Raw genomic sequence first — 18,864 nt, forward strand, 5'->3', positions numbered from 1 at the left:
CTTCATTTGACGACGAAATTAAAACGCGTACGGTATAGAGCGCTAATAAGATGTAGAGAGTTAATGTTAATAGTTCCCGAGTGGGCCAGTTTGCGAAATATAATCAGAATTATGTGTCAGAATTTAAATTACTCATGCCCTTGATAATACACAAGCATACGTTTAAGTAGTATATGCCAGTGGAGTGTGAAGGAAGACTTATTATAAAATATAAGAATATGTTTTTTGGGTTGATGATGAAACTTTGTGACCACTATTTGTAAATTGCTAATTCAAACTACCATGTCTATCAATCCGCCTGTATACTTCCCGTTCAGTCTTTTCCTCGTTGTCCTAATCTATGTGACTGAAATGACCATGCCTGTACATAGTCGCCACCACATTACACACCATCTTAGTAGCTAAGGTGTCCACAAATATCTGAACAAAGTCTCTATCGTCTTATCTATCTTATCGAGACGTTAAAGTGTATCTCTATATTCAGATATTTTTGAGTACTTTGGCCGCATGAACTGGCGCACGGAGCTGGTGGTGACTGTACCTAACTGTCCTTGGTATCTTTGTCAAGTCTCGCATCGCGTTCGCGTTATTCGTTCAGTTAGGGCGCGGCGTTATACTACGCTAACATGCAACATTGTCACCGCCTAATTAGGAACAATGTTAATGTTGTAATAGGAAAGCGAAGTTCGCTATCATGTCGTACCTACAATGTAAGCAGATAAGCATCCGCCATATTGTCTGCGATGACGACACGCCGCATCCGTACGCGATACATGTACTCTAACACGCGGCGCGCAGGGTTGACACACCAGTGAACTTCATTTTTAGAAAAAATTAGGTCTACAGTCAAAGTTGAATTAAAAAATAATAAAATTTTTCAGTGAGATCTCAATTTACTACAAAGCGCTGACACCGCGATTGGGCGGTTTTGCAACTCCCGGAGTACCAATATCATGCACTACTCGCTTTATCTCCGTGCAACAAAAACTAGACCTCAGCCTATATTACCTTCGAGGGATTTGTTATAAACAGGTACCTACTCGATAATTACTATAGTTATTGATGAATAATAGGAAAATTATTAATAGGTACTTATATATATTTTACAGATCATCAATAGGCTGAAAATAACATGGATACCTATCTAAAATCTATTAGTTTTATTTTTAAAGAAAAGTGTTCGTTTGACTAGTGATGTAGCAACCCTGAAGGCTCGTATGCGAGCCTTTACCACACCTGTGAGGGTGTGTTATCAATCGGTAGGGCGCGATATTGTAAGACATTATTTTCTCTACAACCGTACATAGTGGTACATATTTATCAATTCACTAGTCTACACACATGCAATCCATTTACAAATTGCAAGCTAACAATAAGCAACTTATCTAAGGGCCTGTTTCACAATGTCCAAGTAAAGTCCTGAATAAGCTACTTGCCACTTATCTGACGAATAAAGTCATCGTTGGCGTTTCACAATCTCCAAATAAGCTTTATCTGCTGGATAAAGTGCTTTTTTTGTAGGAAATTTTATCTGGCAGTTAATTTATTTGTTAATTAGCTATCCAATACTTCACTTGGACATTGTGAAACAGGCCCTAAAACTCACTAATATGAAGGTAAGATAGTACGTTCAGCAGTAAAAAGTTAGTGCAGTAAATTTAGCAATATACATACAAACTTAAAAGAAGAATTTAGCAGACTTTACGTTCGATGAATTTGTGTTAAAAAAAATAGATTTAGAAAAATCTAACTCTTTAATTTCTTTGCTTTAAGTCCATTAGGTATATGATGCTTTGTGATACATATATAAAAATACTATAATTTTGGTCTTCGATCTACATTAGATCACAATACGTAACTACAGTCTGAATAACAGCAAGCCGTATCACGCCATCACTCCATTTGCCCGTATCGGAATGCTTAGGGGCGATGTAAGTACCCCAATGCTCGCTAATGAAATCAGCGCCCTTATCGTGCCCTACTAATATGGATTTGGATATTATTAATATTGTATCTGTCAAATGCGTGTATGTTGTGTTCCATTGACTTTTGCCGCTTGAACGATGAGTTCGATATTAGGTTATGTCAACATTAATATTTTGGGGTATTTCATTGACACGTGGCAGCGACGTGTATCGTCATAGGTTGTTAGCGCGGAAATTACAATTTTTTTGTATTTAATGGAATTAAGTACGTGCAGATCACTTTTGCTGTAATAAATAAAATGACATGCCTCTCTTTCATATTCTTAAAATGACAGGCTTTCTGCTACCCTAATATTTATTGTCATTTTAACACCTCCTTCATGATATTATCTATTGGAAAAAATGAAAATAAGACTGCCTAAATATAAAACATTACGATTGTAAGCAACTTAGTGAAAACTCAGTTCTTCTTGTTCAAATAAAAAAAACGCAATTTACCTACCCAACATCAACATTTAACTATATTTTACATAGAAACAAGGTCACACTCAGAGTATCATCCGAAAAACAAAGACGGGGAAAGCGAAAATGTGCGGTTTCGACCCCCCTCCCTCTCCTCTGGTGGGGGTGGGTATTATGTTATGCTTAATTTAATTTCATTAGGCCGGGCGAGATTGCGCCGTCTTTATGCGGACCGTACTATAATTGCTTCGAGGTAATTGTTAGAAAATTGTTATGCTGATTTTTTGCTGGCGGTGCGTGAGGATTTATTAGCTAACTCAACTCTTATGAATGCAGTAATTGGAATTGGTGTTTAAGTGAAACTCGGATGTCAAGAGATTGTATGTTGCAACGTGGTGGCTGGCATATGTAACTGTAACTGTCAGAAATATTTTAAGTAAAATCGTTATAATAGCTGTAAATAAATAATAAAAAAATAAAACACGATATATCTTCATTGAGCGCCAGTGTAAATTATGTGTGCAAGGAAAACATTAAAATTAGGTGCGTATAAAATGTATGTTTCACCACTATCCAAAAGAAAATAAACACCATGTTCCAAACACCGAACTAAAAAAAACAGCATAAAACAGTTGCATTTGGAGGCTGAAATTTTAATTCGTGGCGACATATGGGATGCACGGGGGATGTAGGCGTGGGGTGTGGGTGGGGGTCATTAAAAAAATGTGTCCCACTTCATTCGAGCCCAGCGCGGCCGCAGCGCGCCCTCGCGCTAATTAATAACCGAATGTTCTCGAATATTAAATTTTGCGTCTAAGGTTTGGTTTGAATGAGGCGCGGCTGGACAATGTTTTTAGATGAACGCTTCTAATTAGATATTAAATTGCGTAATATTAGAGAATGGCTGTTAGGAAGGTAAATGGTATTTATATAGGATTAAAAACATCGTTAAAGCACGTTTATATTATTAAAAAAAGGTATCGCAAGTTAGATAAAGTATTAACCTTTATATTGCTTAGAGCATGTAGGTAGATTAGGTAGTTCATATAACACAAGTACACAAGTTTCTGAAAAATCATCTACCTAACCACCGATTTTTTTTATCAAATTTCAGAAAATACACTCGTGGCTATATTCCTTTAGTACGAGAGCTTCATAACATGAAATGAAGTGTTGTCGACAATAATTGTGTTTTGTTATCACTCATTACACGCGGCGTTACCGCTATCAGTTAATATGCACCGCCGCTTAGTTAAAATGACCAAGCACCATGACGACGCCAAGTCGTGGCTCATATTAAGGCTACATTCGGATAGCGTACATATACAACATATCATATCAGGTGCGTCAGAGATAAATACCCACAGACCTAAAATTTATGCTTACGCATAAAGACAGCTGAAGTGTGGGAAAGGGAAGCCATCACGTATATGAACATCCCATGAGTGCGAGAGAGACTACAAATGAGAAAACGTAACCATTTTTGAGCGACAGGCGGCCCAACTCGACCGGGAGCGCATTGCCGTATTTTTTAATCATGAAAATAAAAAGAAATCAGGAAGAAAACGTACAATAAAGTAATGTAGTGAAGATGGTGTCGTGTAGTGTGCCGGATTGTAGTATCACAGGGCGAAATAACCCAGGCAAACATTAATTTCACAGGTAATTATGATATTCCGAGCGAAGTTTTCTTAACGATATTTTGTCAAATTAACAGCATAAAAAGTGTAAAAAGCCGGTTTATACAATTAATTATAAGTTTTTCTTCAGTTGTGTGCTAATATTTTATCATATTAGTCAATAATTTGGAATATTTTGTGTAAAAACTTAAACTGTTACTATACGCTAGGGCTTGACAAAATGTTCATATGACTGTATCGATAACTTGTCGGTATAATAGGTACAATATATATTTAACTATTTTTTTTACATCATTAAGATATTAGCCTTTATAAACGAGTTAAAATAATACCGATTGTTATAACACCTTTTTTGAAGGTGCACATGTTTAGCGGTAAATTTAAACTTCACTTTCCAACACAGTAGGTACTTACTTACATTTTAGCCACTTTTTCACGACTTTGCCGCCAACACAAGGAAACACAAGACAGCGTATACTTGCACACAGCGTATACACACCCAATCCAACTTGTTAGTAGAAAAAGGCGCGAAATCAGGGGTGCGAAACTCCTAGCTTCGGGAAAACTCGGCTCTGTTCGGCTCAGCATTGCTCCGAGCAATTATTAGGGTTGGCACAACTTGACGTCCCTTTGCGTGCACGGTCGTGCACACAGTGGTCACAGATAAGATAATGATCTGAATTTTGACAACCCTAAATAGCCGAAAGGGATAGTGCCATATATTAGAAAGGGACATCGTGATTCGACCCTGAACCGCTGTCAAACTTTGGTTTTGTAGGAGGTTTCCTTTCTGTACGGTAGCACTATTATTAATTCTGAGGCGAAATTAATATTTTCTGTGGTAAGTCAACTCTTTGCGCCTACTGTTAGCATGTGTTTGTGTTAACGACGTTGCACCACACACACGCATACGACGAGAAACCTGCTTTAAAGCTGTAACGGTGCGGTGCGGTAGTATATTACGGCTATTATCAACGCTTGCTTGCTTTTTTTTCATTAGACTTTACTTATCTTATACGGAGTTACATAATATATCTTTTCACATCACCAATTCGAAATAGTAGATTGTGTCACAAGGGAGCAAAATGACATTTACGGCGAGGGCGTAAATTGAATCCTGAACGAAGCGAAGGATTCTATAATAGAATCCCAAGAGTAACGAGGGATTCTAAAGTAGAATCCTGAGCATAGTGAGGGATTCAAGTGTGTTACGTCCAAGATGGAAATAATTTTGCTACCATGTGACACATACTGCTTTTCATATCACCTATGAGGTAATTATGATTTTTAAAAATATTATTTAAGCTAAAATAATAATGTGCTAAAATAATAATGTGCAAGAAACATTGAAAGAGTAGTCGATAAAGCAGTCAAACACCGATATATTATGTTGTAACTTGACATCACTAGTTTTGATCTCACATAGACAATTTACGCACACACTTGCATTTCATTTTTGGTCGCACTTTTAAAGCCTGACAGTTGTTCTTTGTCATCCTAGTTCTGTGTAAATACCATTTTTATTCTGCAGAAAAGGGCTATTCGAGCAATATATAAAATGAACCATAGAGACTCACTTAAGAGATAATTAAGGAAATTGACATAATGACAGTGCACTGTCAATACTTTATGAGAATATTAAATCACATTTATAATCGGGTCTATCGCGAATTTATTTTGTTACCTTTATTTACCGGGTGATTATCTCAACGAAATTTTTTTTGCGGCGGAGCTGATAATGACAGTGTGGACTAATTGTTTCAGAATGGTATTTTTTTTTTGAAAACCTTACACAAATTATTATCTAATAATAAATCGCAAAATGTTATAAAAGTTATTGATATTTATATAAAAAAAATTTTCGCCGTAATTATAATTTTGGTGTAGTGTCCGGAATCCATTTTTTTTGAATAATTTCTATGGTAGAACCATAACATCCATTGATTTATCTAAAACTTCACAAACTTTTACTCGTTATTAGTCTACGTATATTATAAGAAAATAAAAGTAAAGATTATTAAAAGTAAGCATTAATAGTTGTCCGGGTAAAATAGTAAATTTTGATGGTAAATATTGTAAATGATTTTAACTTATAATTGTTAGTTTTTCATAATTTGTATTGTTTTTGATTTATCGTTGTTGACATTTTATAATTATATGTTTGCATGCCGAATAAATGACGATCATAATATAAATTCATATAGATTAGTGTAAGAATAATTTATATTGTAATTTATCATTATGAAAGAAATAAACTAAACTAAACTAAACTATGGTCGAACGAAACGCAGCGAGGCTAACAAAGGTGTAGTAACCTGTTAATTTAGTTCCGCTCCGGCACTGAGCGTTGACGCACGTATCGTACGTCGCTAGATCTGTCCATCAAACGCAGAAGTATCTGATTTTGGTGTATTAAAATACTTTTTAATGCAATTTTGGTGGTGTATCTAACTAATGACCGAAAAGTAGTAGTTTTTGTGTGAACTGTATTTAAAGCATGTTTATAGTTTCTTTTTTATTTAAAATATAATCTTGAAACTGAAGTGAATGATACGGTTTACTTTTTAATATACTTTTATGCAATGGTTCTAATTTTGGTGCATCAATTTTCGTAGTTTTGGTGGTAATTTACATTGCTTAAGCCACCAAAATTGACATATCAAATTTTGATGTGGATGTACAATTTAGGTGGCAAATAAATCTAATTTTGGTGGGTAGACGCAGTTTTAGTGGCAACCAAATGATTAAAATTATAATATTTCTAAAACGACTAAACTTTGTCCGTTTCATTTTCAGTTGATAACTAGTTATAATTACTTTTAATTTGCAGAAATATCTAATTTTGGTGTGGGTATACAATTTTGGTGGCCAGTAAATCTAATTTTGGTGTGTAGACGCAGTTTTGGCGGCAACCAAATTATTAAAATCATAATATCTCTAAAACTACTATGTATAATGAAAGCTCATCGCTACACAATATCGATTGTGACTAGTTACGTATTATCGATACATAATTTATACATAAAGTACAAAAATTAAAAAATAGGTAAATTTTGAACCTGTTAAAATTCACCCTACCGATGTTTCGACACAGTAGGTTTCACTGGTGGTGGAAACGTCGGTAAATAAAGGTAACAAAATAAATTCGCGATAGACCCGATTAAAAATGTGATTTAATATGTGTTCAAAGCGCAAAGGTTTCAAACGTTACATTTATGAGAATATTCTGTATGTACATAAAAATATTGTCAATTTTAGGAAAAAATTGTGACATTCATAATATTAATAAGTAAGTACTAGAAACAAACATAAGCTCGCAGTGCCCTACACTAGGCTCCATACAATAAAAAAATTATTCATGGGTAATTGTGTAACATTTTACTTCCAAATACCATATTACTCCATATTACTGAATTATCAATTAATAAATTTACGAATTATGTAAAGCGGAAACTTATTTCTAAAGCTTATTATACCACACAATACTTACAAGACTACATGAATGATAAAACAACATGGGATTAATTGTGATTCGAAATGGTTAATTATTTATTAATATGTATATTTGACTAATGATGAGAAAATGGACATTCCAATGTTATGTACTTCTTTTGTTGTGATTTTTTTTACATTTAGATTTTATTCCAGAAACATTCTAAAGTTTTTGTTAAAAAAAATATGTTTGACGATCTTTTTGTGGAATTCTTAGTATTAGATTGTAGGAGTACCTACTCTATTTAATGATTCAATACACTATGAATTATACATCAATAATTTGTGCTGATAATTAGTTTAAGATAATATAATTATATGTAATACCTACTTACGATTCAGAGGTGCTTGTTGCTAGGCCTACATGAATAAAGTATATTTGAACTTTGAACTTTATCTAGACGTAATATTTGACGTATCTTTAAGTTCGAATCGGGCCGTTTCGCCTTCGAATCTACCCCAAAGAACCTTAGTAGTCTTAACTAGTACAGTCAGCTATTAGCTTAGAACCTTTACATACAAACTTCTATGCAGGGGGGGGGGGTAACCTTTTCTCTGCAGCTGACTGTAAAAAACTATCTATGAAAAAGACATGGACACGGACATGTACAGGAACAATCCCATATATCGCTGTATGTTTAATGCGTTAACTAACGCCAAATTATGTATATGCTCTAGCTAGACTTAGATGGGTAGAGTAGAGCTATAGAAATGTATTATTTTGGGAATTTTTTCAGTGATATCAAGGATATCAGTAAACACGACATCTGAAATCTTTTGTTGGTTTTCCTACTTTACTAGAGTTAATACATTAGTTATTCTGTGTTAATACAGCGTATTTAAGTTTTTCATACAAAACTTGTTTGTGCTCTATTTCGTTTGTTTTATAAACTGTTTTATATACCTCATGTCATTGTATGTGCAAAGTTTCATTACAATACAACACGTAGTTTTAAAATGGGAACGAAACTCCGTTTTTATGGGAAGGTGAAATTTGGCCGAGCTTGCCGGGGACTCTTAACATTTCTATACGAGAGTAGCAAGATGTGCTACAACTGCTACGTCATAGCCCGTAGCATCTTGTTCCTCATGTGCCCCTAAATCACGTCTAAAAACTTAAGATCCTGTCTAAAGTGTCTAGCAGCTCGATTCGAACAATGCTTATAAGATGTCACAGCGATACGAAACTGAAATGTTGGTTAAAAAAATGACACCTTTGACACTGACAGATCAATTTCGTATCGCTGTGATATCTTATAGGTAAGCATTGTTCGAATCGAGCCGTAAGTAGATCATCCACGACAACGTTTAGGTAGCTATCTACTCATAGAAGGAAAATATTCAAAAAAATATATATTATAGGTACTAGCTATGACAACTGTCACATAATGTACAACTAAAGTAACTTTTTTTGTTTTTAACTGTACTTGCTTTCCATAAGTACATATAAAAGGTAAGTTTAATTATACACCCCTTTAAAAACTATCTAGTTCCCCCTCCGAGACTCTTAATTAAAGCTATGCGCGTATCTCGAGTACCCGATTACACGCATTAAAGCTGTAATACGCGCGAGTTTAATAACCGCTATCTGCGGATATCGCGCGATATCGCGTCGTATCGCGCGGTAATCGGACGAGCTTAGCGCCACAACGACGTAATTTGATCGTTTTATTCTTATTAGCGTTAGGAAGCGTAACGGTGTGACTAAATATTGAAGCCTTTTGATATTAATTTTGTAATTAATTCTTTCTCTCTAATTTTAAATAATTGATAGGTAATCAAATCAGGATCAGGAGTATGTTTTATTCTTATCTGGGCTTGGGTCTAATAAAAAGCTCAAGATGTTATTATGTTGGAACATAGGTATAGTGCGATCAACAAATACTTTATCCGTCAGCCCTTCATTTTACTGTTTATATTTCATCACAGCCTCAATATATAATTTGGTTCGTGTTGCGTATTTATTGAACGACATAACATTCAATTCAACCTTACAATCACTTAGATGCTCTGACATCACAATCTAAAATACCGAATGTTTAATATTTACGTATATATAAACAAGCACTATTGTGTACACTGTATTGGATATGAAGTTATCAAATCAGACAAGTAATAAGGTTATCTAATAAATCTAATTTGCAACGCAATAAGGGACGATTATTTTTTTTCATAAAATTTGATAATTAGATAAGGTTTACTATTCTGTTCAATATAAGCGCAGTTTCACCGTATTTTCTATGGAATTTTCATAACGATTAATTGCATTTTGTTTGGGTCTAAGTAAATATAATTTCGTATTTGTTCTGCCCAAAATGGGGACTAGAAACAAACCAAATAAAAAACAAAAACTTTCGATAGCAAATGAAAAATCGGCAAATATAATTTGACGTTTAGGGGTAGATAGCGAAAATAGAAGTAAAACCAATTTTAATGCATAAATATAATATCCGACTGTGGAGAATTGGAGATGGTATACTTAACAAACTTCATAAACCACAAACATGTAAGTCTCTAAAAACCCCGTACCTAATCTTTAAAAATGTTAGAGCTTTTAGAAATCATTTATAGGTAATTTATCTGCATGTAAAATAGACAGAATACTTACATACTCTTTATTACACAGTGTAAAAAAACCCGGCTAAGTGCGAGACGGACTCGCGCACGAAGGGTTCCGCACCGTTACGGAAAAAAACAGCAAAAAAATCACGTTTGTTGTATGGGAGCCCCATTTAAATATTTATATTATTCTGTTTTTAGTATTTGTTGTTATAGCGGCAACAGAAATACATCATCTGTGAAAATTTCAACTGTCTAGCTATCACGGTTCATGAGATACAGCCTGGTGACAGACAGACAGACAGACGGACAGACGGACAGCGGAGTCTTAGTAATAGGGTCCCGTTTTTACCCTTTGGGTACGGAACCCTAAAAATTATGGGCCCTGGAGGGAAAGTATCTTAAAACCTTAAGTTAGCTCATTTCAAATATTTTTTTAATTCGCTTGTCTCGCCCGGGAATCGAACCGATCAAAATTCTAAAAAGAAAATCCTATTTTGTTTTACTAGTCGATACAGCTAATATCACATTTCACATCACATCCACATTTCATGATCACATTTCTCCAAGAAAGATTGGGTCTTAAACTCATCTGTCGTACAAAATATCCATAAAATCGAATATTTTTAGGTACTCAAGAATATTTTAAGACAAGCAAAATAAAAAAAACGAAAAATGTTTGGTTTTTTTTTTTATAAAAGAATGTTTTCTTTAAGTAAAATGAGCTAACTTAAGGTTTTAAGGCACTTTCCTACCAGGGCCCATTATTTTTTTTCCTCCTATAGCTTCAGGAAAAACAATCGATTAACGAGATAGAGGCAGACAACAGGCGGTTCAAGTTAATTCAATTACTTTATAAACGTTAACTTAAGAGGCAATCAAATATATGTAACGCCAGAATTGGCAAATATCTTATTGGGTGTTTCGCTAAGTACATCCATTCCGCGCGAGAACAGCCGTAAAGCCTCCGCAAATGGCCGCCACGCCGGAAGTGGCCCGACGGCGGCGGAATCGCGCGTGCCATGCTGGCTTCGACATGTATGTAAGACGTGTATGTGTAATTAACTATTGTATTGGTATATTTATTTGTAAATAATATAAAAACTTATTTGATTTAACGTCTATAATCCGCTATTTTTAAACTATTCAATAAAGGATCGTACTTTATTTGAAAATAAGGTAGAGACATTATAATGTATTTTTTACAGCATTGGAGCGCGTTGATGTCTTTCTTTCTTTTAAAATTTTAAGGCGTGAAAAAATTTTTTACAGACATATGTTTAAATAAAATTTGGTCTCTTTTTTAAATAGCCGACTTCATAAAATATAAATAAGTGTAATGCATTCTACTATTATTTGAACCTATACATACTACCTACTATTTAAGTAGTTTTTAATGTTACTAATCATTATTCGACAACTCAAACAAATCCGCAAATATTTAAAAATTATTATCATACATCATGATACTTATAATGTGTCATGTGTACATAAATACATGGTCCTTGTGTACATCAAGCCCAATAAGAACTGTACAGTCCAGTCTAAAATATACATATAAATTATTAGTAGAAGTACCTATGTATGTATGGATTTTTTTATAAAGCTACATGCTATATATGACTGCAAGGAAGGAATTCATACAATTTTTTAAACTTTGACACAATCATATAATTTTGTGCGTCAAGTGTCAACGTGGTCGGGACGTTGACACTTGACGCACAAAATTATATGATTGTGTCAAAGTTTAAAAAATTGTATGAATTCCTTCCTTTCCTAAATAAGTACCTATAGTGCGTGTTGTGGATTCAATATCTGATCCATAGACATTGTACAGAACCACAGAAGGTACAAATGCACAAAATTTGCCATTGGAGGCTAATGCTAATTATTAAAAAGACTTACTGGATTGCAGCCGGTCTCTCCACGCCATCGGGTTAGATACCAGGCCCTGGAAGCCAGGCCAGTAGAGCGGCTTGTGTTGAAGGTAGTGCGCCATGCCCGCCGCCGCCGCCGCCAGTGACAGCCGCGGCGTCAGCATGCCGCCCATGCCCACCGAGCCGCCCACCGGCCGCGACAGGATGTGGTCGATGCCGTGCGGGTTCGGCGCCGGCGGCGGCGCTTCCGCCAGCGAGCTCAGCGCGGCCAGCGGTGCGCCGAAACCGTTCTCCAAGTTTCGCGTTAGAGGTGGCGACCCTCGTAGTTCTGACATTGTTTACAGTCTATACACCAGTCCTCGAAGGGCAGTGTTTTTCAAAACATGCCCTTAAAGACCTTGCGTAAAGTCCACTTCAATTAGTGTCAAGTCTTTAATAATCACGGATTTTTAGGTTATCAGTGCAATTTTAATTTAATTTGTCATTACATTTAAATCTGGCAGTCTTCAAATCATGACCAGTCCACTTTGTCAATTGAGCTAGAATCAAATCAACAAGTTCACAGGTTAGAATCGCACTAGTGTAGAAATCTTATTTGAGTACACTGGATTGTCATCACACGACCGTGACGCGGGCGGCCGCGCGCGCGCTGCGACTGCAAATGAAAATAACCAAACCGGCCAAATAAAAACTGGATAGAGACCGCCCAGTCAATCTGAACCTTATAGACAACGCCCCTTCGAAGGCAGGGTCACAAAACTATAGCTTACTCACTCCTTTTCACATACGTTAGAAAGTGTGAGAAGACGAGTGGTGTTAACAGAAGAGCGTAGATTGAGGGAATGGCTATTTGATGGCGTTTCTTGTCTCTTTATAATTAAGTCGGGTGCAGTTTTTGTCCCCCCTTCGCTGTCGTGGTCGGTATAGTTTGTCGATGCCGACAAATGTAATGCAGCTGTTTGTTTGTTATTGATAGTCAATGGGTAATAAATCTTTGACAAATTTGCGAATTATAATGTGATTTATTGACCTGAATTGTTCCTAGGTATAATAGGCACTTCAATAAACTGCTATTTAAACTAGTCACCTTATGATAGGTATACATTTTCAATTGTAATGACATACAATTTTTAGAATATAATTTTATAGAAATAAAAATACAAAGACAGATGAATCTAGTGTAACGAGACAACCGACTTTGCTACAGCTAATTTAATAAACATCTAAACAAATCTCATCCAAATCTTAATATTATCTCATCTCGACGAGTACCTTCATTATTAAAAATGTTTATCATATTACCTTAAGACGAACAAATGAAAATGGTACGTTTAAAATAAAATTCTTACCTAATTCCTCTTTGAAAAAATCAAGCTACATCCGGCTCACGATAAAAAAAAAACAAAAAACCTTTAAAGCTTATTATTATATGTATAAACCGCCACAACATTACCCCGATTTACACCCCTCCGATCCTAAAAGCTTTAGGCAAATTAAAAAGCTCCAGCCATCATAAATAAATAACAATAAAGCTATTTATTAGGTTCACAAAAGCTACATCCTGACTTTTGACAATAAAGTATTTTTTAGTTGGGGTAATAGTTTAATTGATTGGGTTAAATTGTGAGATAGTGTCTTCTAAAGTTTATATTCAATGGATATTAGATATATTATAAGGGTTGGGTTATTTTTTTTATATTTCAGTACGTTCGTTTACAGCGTTCGTTGACCACGAACGCTGTAAAGAGTTCGAAACGTCGGGATGTATTATAAATTCAATATACGCGATATAATCCGTTTTCATAGTTTTATTTCAGTACGTTCATTCCGTGAAATTTTATCTTAGTGTATGTTTGAACAAAGTAGATATAACAAAAATCCGAACATACTCGTATTATATAATAGTTTATAAACACAAAAATTTACACTTGTAGGTAATTAAATAACTGACTGACAGAAAGGTATTGTTTGTAAAACTTCATTGCACATCATCCGAAGTATTATTCGTAACTAAAGACCAGTACCTATTTAGTTAAAAATACAAAGAATCATGTTTAGTGACTATCTTCACTAGGTAACGTAAAAACTTTTGTGAAGCTAGCCCTCAAAAGCCAAAATTCGCTAGCGCTAAGATAAAAATCAGCAATTAAATAACTGCCACCAAAGTGGCTGGGAGAGCCTCAAGCGTAAACTGTGTAGTGCTGCCAATTAATTATGTTTACAATCGAATTGTTGCGCTTTTGTGCGGCCGGATGTGCCGCCCCGGCGCGACGCCCGGATGCGCGGGGTGAGGTACCAGTGCGAGCGAGAACCTACTACGCTTACCACATTTTTATGTCTTGGTAAAAAATAGTAAAAATATCTTTTGAAAAACTTTTTGTTCTTCGCTCTATTCATTCACACCAAAAGTCACCTGTTTTAGGCTTACAGGGCGATCATTATAGCTACTCATTATGAAAATATTATTTTATTTAGAACTACCTTGAAAATCTAGATGGCTCAAATAGATAAGTAAGTAGGTAGTTAGTTTCTATATACCTTTTAATTAGTCATTTTATAAATTAATTGAAAATTTAGTGACCAATGAGTAGTTATAAAACAACAACAAATTACTTTATGTTCTTCAAATAAGGTGATGTAATTGATCTTGTTAAACGATATCATAAATTTTAAATTGATTTTCATACCCTAGCATAAGTCTAAATAAGTGCCCGAAACTCGTGAAAATCCCCCTTCCGATTCGAACTTTAAGATACGTCCAAGTATCGAAAGTGACGGTTTTGTTGGAAGAAACGTCCCTTTGACACAGACATATATATAATCAATATCGTTTCTAGACATAATATTTGAGTATCTTAGTTCTAATCGGGCCGATTGTCGTTAGGCCTCTACGAAGCTTTATCGCTACATAACATACCTTACCGGAAATTATCATATCGGCTACGTCATAACGCTATGCACATAGGCTAAAGTAGATAAGCAGATTTTTGAAATAAACAAGAATAACTACTAACCATCACCACTAGCGACAATAGTTATTTACGATACAAGTGCGGAAAAGAGGAAATTCGAAACGAGTGGCGATACATTAAAACACGACCTCAGGGAGTGTTTTAAATCGACACGAGTTGCGAATTACCTATTCGCACGTGTATCGTACAACGTTTTACAGTACATATGGCCCTTTAAACTTTCGACATATGCACGAAAAGTGCTCTTTTACGCACTAGTGCGAGAAAGTAGCACCATATGTACTGTAAAATTAGTTTACTTGTATCCGCTTGCCAATTCGCTTATTGTCCCGCTATAACTGGCACCTCGTCCGTACCCCTCGCTCTTCCATTCATCCCTACGTCAATTAGACCAACACCTTTGCTTTTGTCGGCCATTATAAACGGTCTATTATATGACCCAAATTAAACAACCACAGTCTAAACACGTTTATATAAACAGTTTTAGACCTTTTACACTTGATAATAAGAACCCTTGAAACGGCAAGATATTTTCATAACTTTTCACTTTGTGGATTATTTTGAACTCTATTGCACAGGAAATAAAGAGGAAAGATATAGGTTATTGTTGTAATTTTAGTCGTAAATCTGGTTATAACCGGTAGATTTGATAGCCAGCTTTTAAGATGATAATGTGTTTAGAGATTAGTCAGGGGTGCTTTATAATTTGGTTATTTGTATTTTTATGTTACGATATATAACATTAATTGAAAAATAATCTTAGCATATCTACGTAAGTACGTTAGAGAAGTAGTAAGTATCACAACGAAATGAATTGGGCTTAAAATTTAATTGCGGTACATGTTATGATAACAGATTACTATTATAGTTTTTTTATCATCTATCATCGTGTTATAATTAGTTGTAACAACTGAGGAACCTATAATTATAAAAAAAAATCATTACCGGTCATATTTTACAAAGAAAACAATTTTAATAAATTCTCCATCGGTTGCAACTATACTAGTAGGTACACAACAAGAATCCTTAAGCAACAAAATTGGCAACATTCTATACGAATTGCGGCTCCACCATATTCGCTGCGAAACTTTAAACAGCGATAAAAAAATCAACCGATATGAAGAATCGAGTAGTGTGACCGCGCATTCAGATAGAATCACCCCACGGGTGAGTGAGAGAGATAATCAGTACCGTCCTTGATTGGCTGAGAGAACGGTGGTCCCGCCCCCACCCGACGGTCACCCCACGTGTTTTTGCCTAGACGATTTCAGACACGATAGTATTCGGACGTGCCCGCGCCGGAACAAACTTTTCAAAATTTACGCTTATATAGGTTATTTAAGAGGCGTATGTCACGTTTAAGTTGCTATCTTTTCGTTATCGCTACAAACAGCGCTGAAAGATCCAGAATAAATAAAGTAAAATTGAAATAACTAATTAAAGGATATTGGAAGCTAATTGGATTAGAAACAAATGGGTTTCAATTCTTACAAGAAAACATTAGACGTTACCTACATTTAATAACTCGTCTAGATTGAAACTTTTAGGAATTAATTATTTGTATTATTGATATAAATATTATCAAACAAATAATCGTTTATAAGATTTCCTACTCTTAATTATCCGCACAAATCCATTTTGATATATGGATTATTATCCATACTTACTAAAAACACAGTTGAGAAAAACATTGTCGCTCGTTTGCTCATTGTTGTAAGAAGGTATGGTATATATTATTTCAGTGCACTACTGGTGATCTAAGTTGTTTTTTTTAAGAATTTATTATAATAGATTTTATAATACCTACTGAAAGAAGGCTTCAGTCCAGAAAGTTAACTTTTGTTCTATTAAAAAGTAGATACTTTAATCATGCCATATAAACATTATTTTATACACTATAACGGGCATAACAATTAATCCGGCCATTAAACTAAATAAAGTCGTTTATTGCATTTGCGATTAAAAGTCCAATTGAGTTAGTTTTTAATCTCCATAAACGCGTATAAATCAATCGTGCGCGTAGGCAAACCGAGTTAAACCCTCCGCTCTAATGACGTGGGGTCCTACCCTATGCTGTGACGCGATGTGAATATGACTTTATATATTTAATAGTATGATTTCGTATTACAAAACTTATTGTAGGAAAATGTTAAGTCGAGATTGTTTCCCTACATTAAATACAAACACACGTAATACATGTAATATTTAAAAATATTATGAATAAATGTCTATGTCTATGTCATTTTTATTATAATAAAACTAAGAAAACATATTATATTTTATTGTATTTCTCTAATAATGTAAATGGAGTTAAAATGTTACAAATAATTTTGACTTCAATTGTATAGTGTAATAGGAATTATCGCTATTGCTTATTTTTCTTTTTGAGCTTTAACGTAGGTCCCTATCATATTATTCGCTTATTTGATCTCAAAATGATATCCGTAAATTTAATAATATAATGGACGAATAGTGGAAAAATTTGTTAAAAAAAATAGCTAAATCCTTTTTATTACACAACTTTCATCAACTATCTCTCAGAAACATTAAATAAACCAAACCTTTTAAATTCATCCGTTCACAGTGAGTGAACATTGCGCAGGCCGCGGGCCGAGGGTAAGGGAGCGTGTCATTGCCTAATGGAATCATCGCGGCCCATTTCAGTGCCCCTGTGATGGCGTTTATTAAATGTAAAGCTTAAATGCCACGGTTTGTTCATGCTTAAGTTTCTAAAAGTAGTAACTCCCCTTACCTATTCTTGAGATTTCAATTATTTATACTTAAAATCACTAAATTTATTGAACCTAAAATGTAGGAGAAAATATGTGGTCCAACCCAAGATTGACAGTCATGGCAGTGACTGAAAAGACGGCACAACAATAACATTTTTTACTGAAAGTATTTTATAAACATAGTAAGCAGGTACAACAATTCTAAGTAGTTATTCGTGAAATATTTACTACTATATTTTAAAGCAGATAGTCAAAAAGCAATATATTAACTATAGTCACCGCTCGTTGTAATAGAGGTGTTAGCTGTAGAGTCCCTTCATTAACATGGCGCTAACGACGCGCCATTACGCTATGAAAATGACCAGCAGGTCAAGCACGCACTCAACTACATGCGCAAGTTGCAGGATTATTCAAACAGTTACGACGTTTAGGAAACTTCTAGGGAAATCCACAAAAAAAATTGAGAAAATTACCATGTAATTAAGTCGCAATTATACAATTTTCCATCAGCAAGTACAGGGTGGGCCAAAATGTTTTGCACTTTTTAAACATTGTCAGAAATAATACTATAAATGTTATTTTATATTTTATTTATTCAACCTAACAACAATTTAATACAATTTATTTAAAAAAAATACATCATCCAGACGGTCTCCGAAACGAGACCATCCGGATGATGTAATTTAGAGAAATGCATTAAATGTTGTGCGTTTGTTTTATTTCTGCTAATGTTTCAAAAGTGCAATTTTTTTTGCCCACCTGTATAACATTTATCATCTACTCAAAGGTTAACTGGAAGAAATCCCTTAAAGGGATAAGTTCGCCTTTGTACTGCCTATTTCTGTGCCATAATTGTGTTCTGTGTTTTGTACTATAAAGAGTTTATACATACACACATACATACATACATTTCATTATGTAGTAGATCGTTGCAGCTTAAGAAACTTTCTGCCAGAGCATCCATCAGTTCCACGATTTTTTTTGACTACAAGCTGTTGTTAGCCTATGCATATATTGTCTGCAGAGTAGGTAAACAAGCAGGGCATAAGAAGTATCCACTTTTGTTTGAATTTTTTGTTAGGTACACTATATTCTCGTAGTTTGTCAAGATTATTTGACACAAGCATCACCTCATAGCAACGATGTATCTAAAGGACCTTCCACACTCTTGCGCGAAGCTGCGAACGCGAGTGTAGAGTCTAGAT

General features: G+C 34.8%; 1 protein-coding gene across 1 annotated transcript in view; it reads right to left on the minus strand.

The window, feature by feature from the left end:
* Positions 1-12,335, minus strand: part of LOC134741437 (homeobox protein Nkx-6.2) — a 66,373-nt gene extending 54,038 nt beyond the window's left edge. Inside the window, exon 1 of the mRNA XM_063674218.1 lies at positions 11,984-12,335. Coding sequence (XP_063530288.1) covers positions 11,984-12,290 — 307 coding nt within the window. The 5' untranslated portion in view covers positions 12,291-12,335. The remainder of the gene's footprint in view (positions 1-11,983) is intronic.
* Positions 12,336-18,864: the final 6,529 nt, after the last annotated feature.

The sequence above is a fragment of the Cydia strobilella genome, chromosome 1, assembly GCF_947568885.1.
Source record: "Cydia strobilella chromosome 1, ilCydStro3.1, whole genome shotgun sequence".
Lineage (NCBI taxonomy): Eukaryota > Metazoa > Arthropoda > Insecta > Lepidoptera > Tortricidae > Cydia > Cydia strobilella.